Source organism: Rutilus rutilus, assembly GCF_951802725.1.
Source record: "Rutilus rutilus genome assembly, chromosome: 16".
NCBI lineage: Eukaryota > Metazoa > Chordata > Actinopteri > Cypriniformes > Leuciscidae > Rutilus > Rutilus rutilus.
Genome location: NC_140224.1, coordinates 1,818,225 through 1,828,501, shown reverse-complemented (window position 1 = coordinate 1,828,501; position 10,277 = coordinate 1,818,225). Strand labels below are relative to the sequence as shown.

The window sequence follows — 10,277 nt, the reverse complement described above, 5'->3', positions numbered from 1 at the left end:
AGTCAATAAAAATACAGCTGTTCATTGTTCATGCAAACTAAAGTTCGTTAAATAATATTAACAGGTGCAACTTTTGGTAACACTTTATTTAGTGTCCTTATTGTTACTCGTTATATGTTGCCTATATTCTGTAGTAATCACAGTAAATAATGCATAATTATATATGATTAATCTTAACCCTATAAGTACATATTACTCAGTACTGTAACAATGACACCTTAAAATAAAGTTTTTAACTTAACAAAGTTGTGAACCTATTATGCATAAATATTTAAACTCCTGGACTAATGATCATTTTCTAACATCTGGATCTATATTTGCAGACTTTGATAACAACATAGATACAGATTTACCAACATTAAGATTATAAGATATAAACTTTATTAAGCAATTAGAGATATTGACCATTGCAGCTGATAATTCTTCTGCCGTTTGCTTGGCAAATATAAGATATAACTGTATCATCAGCATACATCTGAAAATGAACAGTAGATGCACAGACATCAGGTAGGTTATTAATATAGAAACGGAATAATAAAGGTCCCAATATTGAACCTTGAGGTACGCCAACAGAATTATTAACTACTGTATTTGTGAAGTCTTACGGCCTATACCCGAACACACTGTTTTCTATCAGCAAGGCATGATCTTGGTTTATTTAATTACCTCTGGTAAGAAATTATAATTTGATAACTTGTGAAAAGTCCCCCTGTAGTCAATCATTTTATCCCTTAAAACTCATCTCTGATCATCAAAATTATTTATTTAAATGTTTTTGCCTTGAATTTTTTTTTACATGCCTTAAAATATCTTGAATGTAACTCGACACCCTTGCCTCATTTAGTATGCGCGGTTCTATGAATATGCAAATGAGCCCCGCCTCTACTCACTCACTCAGCTCAGAGATCCACTGGTTGACATCACACGTTGATCTGATTGGTTACAAGGTAGTTTGTGACGTCAGAAACACCAGAGACTGTCTTTGGTTCACTGCAGTTTTAAAGGGGTGGTTGATTATGATTTGACTTTTCTAACTGTAGTTAGTGTGTAATGTTGCTGTTTGAGCATAAACAACATCTGCAAAGTTACAGCGCTCAAAGTTCAGAGCAAAGGGAGATATTTGCTTTTAAAGAAATGGCTTTTTAAGGACTACAACAAACGGCTGGTAGAGACTACACCACATTCCTCCCGGGTTAGTGACATCACCAACCCTAGAATTTACATAAACCCCTCCCCCTGAACACGATTTATAGATTATCATGACAGAATATGCAAAATCAGTGACTAGAAGATAACTCCACATCAGCTACATAAATTCATCATCTAACCATTCAGAAATGTCCTGTTGCTTCTACATGTTGTCACTTCTTCTCGAGTCTCTCCATCATTGTCTGACTCCGGTTTGAACATAAAAGGCTAAAAGTTTTTGAAATGTTCAGTTCATGTGTGCGTGAGGTAAAATGACACAAGCTGTTGTAGCTCCGCCCCCTGTGCCGGGAGCAGCAGCTCATTTGCATTTAAAGGAACAGACACAAAACGGTGTGTTTTTGCTCACCCTCAAAAAGTGACAACTTTAACATGCTATATAAAAATATCTGTGGGGTATTTTGAGCTAAAGCTTCACACACACACTCTGGGGACATCAGAGACTTATTTTACATCTTGTGAAAAGGCATTATACCACCCGTTTAAGGAGAAAATACTCAGCAATGGTGTCGACTTATGAATTTACACATGGTTTGTCGTAAAGATTTGATCCGGATATTCAGTAATAGCGCCCCCTGCCGTATAACAGTGGAAACACGGATATGACAATACGAACAAAGTGCAAGCTCCACTTATAATCTAGTCGGGTGTGAAGATAAGAGACGAAGCATCTGTTCTGTTCTCTCTCAGTCTGTCTGATAAAGCCTGATGTCACTCAAATCTTATCAAAGGCTTTGATTAGACGTTCTCTGATGTCCAGCGTCTCCCTCTGGGTCTCAAGTCCATCTCTATGTGAATCAGAGTTTGTGCTCCTCGTCTGCACTGCTGATTCAGGTGGAAGCTTGTTTCCGCCACAGAATAAAACATTTTAAAAGATAATTGCTGACTTTATTTCTCAGAATTGCGAGATATAAATTCAGAATTGCGTGAAATAAAGTCGCAATTGCGTCTTATAAAGTCAGAATTCTTATTTTTTTCTCGCAATTGCGACTTTATATCACATATTGCGAGTTTATATCTCGCAATTCTGGCATCTTTTCTCAGAATTGGGAGATATAAAGTCCAATAAAGTTTTTTTTTTTGTGTTTATCTCACAATTCTGACTTTATATCTCCCAATTGCATATTATAAAGTCAGAATAGCGAGATATAAACATGCAATTCTGAGGGAAAAAAAGTCCTAATTTCAAGTAGGCTATATTTCTCGCAATTGCGAGTTTATATCATAATTCTGACTTTATAACACGCAATTGCGACTTTATATCTCATAATTCTGATTTTATAACACACAATTGCGACTTTATATCATGCAATTTTGACTTAATAACACACAATTGCGACTTTATATCACGTAATTCTGAGATAAAAAGTCAGAATTGTGAGATTAAAAAGTCGCAATTAGCTTTTTTATTTTTCACTCTGTGGCGGAAACAAGCTTCCATAGATTCAGGTGAAAGGTCACATGCAAACACACAGTTCAAGATGAATGATGACCAACAACACTAACAAGGTTGAGAACTTGAGACTGAAACACATGGACTGCTAATCACAAAGTTCACATGCCAATAAAAAAGAAGTTTGCAAATAACTGATATCTGCAAGATAATGGTTTTCCTTTAGAAGATGATGCAACACATGCACTGATCAGTTATGACTGACAAAAGCACTGGATTTAATTCCACAAAGCTTTATTTTCCCCAATATTCAAAATAAATAAAGTTTTGCATTACAAATAATTTTTGCATTACATTATTTCCACATTACTGTATTGCAGACCAATTCTATATTTTTAATTGTAAAAAGATTAATAAATATTTGTGTCGATCTAATGTTTACATCTGTTCTGCCTTTAATTTACAATGGTTTTTAATAAATAATTGTTTCATGGGTAAGGTGAGTTTCAAAATATTATTTATTATTTTATTCTTAGATCTAGAATAGTTGAATATGTCTTGACATTAGCAGAAAAATCTAAAGATATGCTTTATTGACATTTTTTTGGTCTCTTGATTCTGGGGTAATATACTATAATCTGAAGTTTCACTATAAAACACAAGAAATATAAGCTTCAGAAGTCAGTTACAGCACTTTCAGTTTACAGTAACATTCAGAAATGTTTTCAAAGTGCTTTATATACAGTCTCTATATACATTTCTGTACATTTCATTAAAACGTACTGGTTCTGTCGGTTTTTATTTTTTGAAGTTTTACATGAAAACACGACAAAATTTCACGTTTTACGTGCCATTATTTTGTTAGTGAAATTAAATAAATAAAAAATGCCTCATTAGGGCTTGGTCCTGTTTTCCTTCAGGTCCTCTTTGCTCTTTTGAATGAAGGTGAAAATCTCAGTAAACAGGGCTTTGTATGCGGGCTGCTCGTGGTGTGTGTTCACACCCTGAGTGTGTGTGTGCGTTTGAGCTTTGTGTCTCGGCGTCTCATCCTCGCAGCGACGCAGAAGCGTGTCGTATTTCTGCTTCAGTGCGACGTACTGCTCATCCATCTCGTTCAGCAGAGATATCCCATGATGCTCGTCACCGTGCCACTGCAGGCTCCGCCCCCTGTGACTGGCCACGCCCACTTCATCATCCAATGGGAGGGACTCGTTGTGTTCTTGTTTGCTGGAGCTCAACAGAAGGCGCAGCTCCTGGACTTCAGCTTGGGTCTCGGTCAGCCGGCTCTTGTAAACTCCCATCAGCGCCGCTTTGGGCTCCAGTTGGCGGAGCTCGTGGGCCAGAACATGGGCTTCTCGCTCTGCAGACTCTCGCTGAACGCGCTCCGTGTGCAACTGGGCCTGCAGGGAACGGGACGAGCGCAAGAGCTCCCAGAACTCCTCCTGTTCCTCCCGGGTCAGAGAACAGACGCTGCTGGAAGTGGAGAGCTCATGGGAAAAGTGCCTGAAATAAATATAGCATGGTAGAAAAACCAGAGCCATTAGTCAGGTGACCGCAAAGCTAACAAACACATGTAAAGCTAACAAACACATGTAAAGCTAACAAACATATGTTCTAAGAACGTTTTGCTAATGTTTCCATTAAGTTGTGAAAACGTTCAAACCGAGCAGAATCTTGAATCGAACATTAAACTGCAGTTCATGGACTGGCCACTAGAGGCCGGCTGCAGAAGAGACTCAATCCCATAGACCTCCATGTTAAAATGCCCAACTTTACAACAGAAATAAATGTTTACAGTCTGGTGCAAAAAGTGGTTTTGGTCTATATAGCTAATATTGCCCTTCATGAGAACTGTGAGGGGGTGATTTTTTAAAATAATTCATCCATTTAAATTATATTAAGCATTAAAGTTCTGCATAATTAAGGGCGTGGCGCATTTAGTTATGAAAACATTCAAACATCCATTAAAAATAAAATCGATTACACTTTACAATAAGGTTCAATAGTTAACTACCCTAGTTAACATGAACTAAGAATGAACAATACTTCTTCAGCATTTATTAATCTTAGTTCATATTAATTTCAGCATTAACTAATACGTTATTAAAATCAAAAGTTGTATTAGTTAACATTAGTTAATGCACTGTGAACTAACATGAACAAACAATGAACAGCTGGATTTGTATTAACTAACATTAGCAAAGATTAATAAATACTGTAACAAATGTATCGCTCATTGTTAGTTCATGTCAGTTAAAACATTAACTAATTAACCTTATTGTAAAGTGTTAGCAAAAAATCTTGGTTATAGGAGTGTTTAGGGAACATTACATTGTATCATTTTTTAACATTTTGAACGTTACTTTTGAATGTTGTCCGAACATTCCGAAACAAGTAACAACATTTAAAAAATGTTAAATGAACATCCAATCTATTCGTTTCAGAATAAAAAAAACATTGAATAAACACTGTTTCTGTCACGGCAACATATAAGGTCACATTGTTAAATATAAAGTCATAATTATGTGCAATAAAGTGAGAAATTATTAGATATAAAGTTGCAATTGGAAGAAATAATGTTGGAATTGTGAGAAATGTCACAGTTGTGAAATCAGAATTATTTTTTGGAGTAAAGTGTTGGAAAATGTTAAATATATAAATCATATTTTCCTTTTCTTGCATGATACAACCCTGTCCATGTTAACTCCAGCAGATTAAGAGATTTATAATGTTTGGGAAGGACGTTCTGTCTGAAACCCAATTACAGACCAGTTCTTTTTTCTATTTATTTTTTATTTTTTATGCATGATATTTAATGTTCGTATGCATGATTTTTTTTACTTCTGCATCTGTTGTGATTATTTTATTATTTTTTATTATTTCGTGGATTCCGGGATTGTAACATCCAGTCCTTTACCTGAGCTTAATTCTGGTATAACCAGTGACTGTTGTGAAGAGAGCAACTGGCAACCAGGGGGAAGACCCGGTGACCGCTTGGAAAGACTGCTGACAGGAGGGAAAGACCCCAACGGGCCTGCTATAGGCTAGCTACCTGTAGCAGGGGGCACCTGGCACTTTCTAGTGCACAGTTACCACCCATTTATGGCTACAGAAAACTTAATGAGGAAGATACCCCCTGAGTCAGCGAGAGCGGGGGCGCAAGATGACTCATCGGAGGACTGCACGGCTAACGACCCAGGACCGAACCAGACAATGAGAAGGAATGCCACTGTACATGAGGTTATAACAGAACAAGGTCCTTTACTCCAGAGGTGCAGCTGTGGGTGGGCCAAAGTAACATCCCTCAATGGCCTGCGGATCCATCAAGGCAGGAAGAAGTGTATGAAGCCACAAGTGCAGGGGACTCGCATCGACCAATACTTCTTACGGAGCAAGCCGAGTCAGTCGAGTGAAGTTCAGCAGCAGGAAGAACCCCACAGTCTGCAGAACATCAATACCCCTGCCATTGGGGAGGCAGTACATCACACTGCAGGGAGTGCTGAGGCCTCTATTCCACAGCTCGCTACTGAAAAGAAGATCCAGGGACGAAGACCACTTGTGAAATGGCCTAAATCCCATGAGCAAAAAGATTGGCAAAATGTCGATGAGGATCTTTGCTGTCTGTTGGAACAACTTAAGGGACCAGCTGTGAAGAAAATGGAAAAAATGGGAGAGTTAATTTACAACTACGGAGCTGAAAGATTTGGAACTGTGAGCGGCACTAGAAATCCATGCACTACCAAGATCAAATCCAGGAGACAACAGGAGATAGATCAGCTGGTTAAAGAAAGACGGTTACTGAAGAAACAGTGGAGGAAAGCTTCTGAAGAGGAGAAGGATGGAATAAATGTGCTCCAAGCTGAGATCAAAAGCAGACTTGCAACTTTGCGAAGAGCAGAATATCTGAGAAAGAGGCGTCGGAAAAAAGAACAATCAAGAGCCAAGTTCTTTAGTGACCCCTTCCGGTTTACGAAAGGTCTCTTCGTAAAGGAAAAGAGCGGCAAGCTGGTAACGTCAAAAGAAGACCTCGAGGCATATTTGAGGGGAGTCCATTCAGACCCCCATCGTAATGATCCAATTGTCCTCCCCTCTGACATGCCACCTATACATCCTCCACACTCTTTATTTGAAACCTGCCCACCAAAGTGGAATGAGGTAGTTACAACAGTCCGGGGTGCAAGAACAGCATCTTCCCCGGGGCCAAATGGTGTTCCCTACAAGATTTATAAGAATGCACCAGGTGTGCTAAAGTTCTTGTGGAAACTGATGAAAGTGGTGTGGCAGAAGCAGGAGATACCAACGGTATGGAGAAGGGCAGGAGGGGTCCTCATCCCCAAAGAAAAGAACTCTACTGCTGTCGACCAATTTCGTCATATCTGCCTCTTGAATGTTGAGGGTAAGATCTTTTTCAGCATTCTGGCACGTAGATTAGCCCTTTACCTTGAGAAAAACGGGTACATTGATACAACGGTGCAAAAAGCAGGTATTCCTGGCTTCTCAGGGTGTTTGGAGCATACATCCATGATCTGGCACCAAATCCAAGCTGCCAAGAGGGAGTCCAGAGACCTGCATGTTGTTTTTTTAGATCTTGCAAATGCCTTTGGATCTGTCCCACACAATCTTCTCTGGATGGCATTTTGCTACTTTGGTGTGCCAAAACCGATCCTCAATCTAGTCCAGGCCTACTTTCAGGACATACAGCTATGCCTCACAACAGAGCAGTATACTACTGCATGGCAGCACTTGGAAGTAGGGATAATGGCTGGATGTACCATCTCTCCTCTGACTTTCACAATGGCTATGGAGGTTATCATTCGTGCGTCACGTTGGGTGGTTGGGGGGGAGCGCTCAGCAGCCGGACTCAGGCTCCCTCCAATTAGGGCATACATGGATGACCTAACCACTCTTACGACCACCAAAGCTTGTACCCGGCGACTCTTAGGCAAGCTTCAGGACACCATCAAGTGGGCTCGAATGAAAATAAAGCCTTGTAAGTCCAGGAGTGTATCTATTGTGAAAGGAAAGTTGGCAGAGCATCGTTTCTTTATTGATGAAGAGCCAATACCAACAGTGGCAGAGAAACCTGTTAAGAGCCTCGGACGATGGTATGACGCATCATTGAAGGACACAGTGCAGGTTGTCCAACTTAAAGAGGTTACCAATAATGGTTTGAAGAGCATCGACAGCACCTTACTGCCTGGCAGTTTAAAACTCTGGTGCCTGCAGTTTGGCCTCCTCCCACGCCTAATGTGGCCACTGACTGTCTACGACATTCCTCTTTCCAAGGTCGAAAAGCTGGAACGGCTGATTAGCTCTTATGCCAAGAAGTGGCTTGGTCTTCCCAGGTGCATTACCAACACAGCACTGTATGGAAAAGGTGTATTAGAGCTACCTGTGTCCTGCCTTACCGAGGAGTTCAAGTGTGCCAAGGTGAGGCTTGAGATGACTCTGACAGAGTCTCGAGACACTGTAGTTGCCAGAACCGCCCCTACCCGATCGACTGGAAGAAAGTGGTCCTCAGCTGTGGCGTCAGAGCAAGCAAAATCTGCTCTCAGGCATCAAGAAATTGTCGGGCGTGTACAGTTGGGGAGACGAGGTCTAGGAGTTGGGGAAAATGTACCATTCTGGCACAAAGCTACTCCTTTACAACGGCGAGGTTTAGTCGTGGAACAGATACGCAAACAGGAGCAGGTGATGAGGCTTACAAAGGCAGTTTCACATGTGAAACAAGGCCAATGGACACAGTGGAAGGAGGTAGAAAAGAGGAAACTCTCCTGGAAGGAGCTGTGGGGGATGGAGGCATACCGAGTCAGCTTCTTCATTCGAGCAGTGTATGATGTTTTACCATCACCAACTAACCTCCAGCAGTGGTATGGGGAAGATGCCACCTGCTCCCTGTGTCCCTCTTCAGCAAACCTAAAACACATCTTGGTTGGCTGTAAAACAAGCTTGGCACAAGGCCGTTATACATGGCGGCATAACCAGGTGCTAAGGTGCTTGGCGGCCAGCCTTGAGGCCAAGCGAACAGCCACAAATACCCTCCCGCCTTTGCCAGCCAAGCAGTATCCATCAATGGCCTTCGTTCGTGCAGGTATAACACCAAGTAAATCGCAGAGATCCAGCTCATATCTGGGCCTGCTGCACAAAGCACGAGACTGGAAGTTATTAGCGGATCTGAACCAGCGGTTGCACTTCCCCACTGAGATTGCAGTAACAAACCTTAGACCTGACATCGTCTTTTGGTCCTCCACCCTTCGCACTGCCTTCATAGTGGAACTGACAGTGCCGTGGGAAGACTCAGTGGAAGAGGCGTATGAACGAAAGAGACTAAAGTACTCAGAGCTGGCAGCTGATGCTGAGCAGCGTGGGTGGAAAGTCAGAATCTACCCAGTAGAGGTCGGCTGTAGAGGGTTTGTCGGCCGCTCCTCAGTTCGGTTTTTGAAGGACCTAGGAATGCGAGGTCAGGCTCTGCAGCAGATTGTGAAATCTCTCTTCAATGCAGCAGAGGAGGCCAGCCGTTGGCTGTGGTTGAAGAGAAAGGATAGTATCTGGGCCTGTAGACAGTAATAGTAGGTGAGCAAGGGGGGATCACAAGCTGAGGGGGGCACACCTGGGACGCTAGGTGTTGCCGATGAGCCCTCTGGAGGTGTTGTGGGTTAATCATCGAAACACTCGTGAAGGAGGGTGCCCACCTGATGACCCCAGTGAAGCCAGTGATCCTCGCCACTTGTCTCAATGTCTCTCCTATTTTCAGCTTATAGTATAACCATCTTGGGATACGTGGATTCCGGGATTGTAACATCCAGTCCTTTACCTGAGCGTATGACTCCTTTTCTATGTAAAGCACTTCGAATAACCATTGCGTATGAAATGTACGAGTTTACCTGACCTAAAACAGTATGGTTTTAACACATGCAGAGACGTACTTGTGTGACGGACACTCAGAGCCTGCGAGTCCCTGAGCATCATCGTGCAGAGCTGAATCCAGATGTGCAGATGATCCAGACGATCCAGATGATCCAGACCGGGTCTGTTCAGCAGAAACCAGTCTCATCCTCTTCATGTCTCTCTGGAGCTCCTCTATCTGAGTCTGCAGGCCGTCCACCGTCTCTGTGAGCCTGCATGAGTGAGGAGAGGAGTTATTACACCCTCTGCTGTTCTTCGGTCATTTCTGACTGGAAAATTTGACTTTTTTTTTTTTTTATCGGAATGGTACGAGACTTGGTAAATGTTTTGGCACTTGCTGTGTGAACACAATAAATAAAATCATGGACATGAACAGGTTAAATAGTCCTGTAAGAAATAGCCACACTTGAGCTCCTCGCTGTCAGAAACGAGCGCACTGGAAATGAATAAAGACGAGTTTCCTCTAGTGGAAGCGTTCGGTACTGCAGCCGAACAACATCTCACTGAAAGATCATTTTTTGAGATATCAGCTTCAAATTTGAAACACTTGTTTAGATTTATGGCTTTGATTTTCTCAGAGTTTTGGAGTAAAACATGTTTTTGAAAATATATATTTCACATAAAAAAATTAAATGGTGTTTTTGCTGTAACTTTTCAAAGTTCACTTTTTAAAACTTTTTTACTTTTTTCCGACAAGCGTCGCCTTTGAAAAGAGATCAAATTTCAGTCTGTCGCTCTAAAGCATTCAAGATTTACCACAGTTTAAGTTTAT

At 41.3% G+C, this 10,277-nt stretch overlaps 1 protein-coding gene across 2 annotated transcripts in view; it reads right to left on the bottom strand.

Annotated features, from left to right (window-relative positions):
- Nucleotides 1-3,381: 3,381 nt before the first annotated feature.
- cdr2b (cerebellar degeneration-related protein 2b) overlaps nt 3,382-10,277 on the bottom strand; it is a 12,333-nt gene continuing 5,437 nt past the window's right edge. The window contains exons 4-5 of one of the 2 annotated variants that reach the window (XM_084434987.1): nt 9,526-9,717; nt 3,382-4,102 (exon numbers count right to left, since the gene is read on the bottom strand). In XM_084434987.1, the coding sequence (XP_084291113.1) occupies nt 3,493-4,102; nt 9,526-9,717 (802 nt within the window). In that variant the 3' untranslated portion in view covers nt 3,382-3,492. The remainder of the gene's footprint in view (nt 4,103-9,525; nt 9,718-10,277) is intronic. The other variant, XM_084434986.1, reaches the window with a different exon arrangement.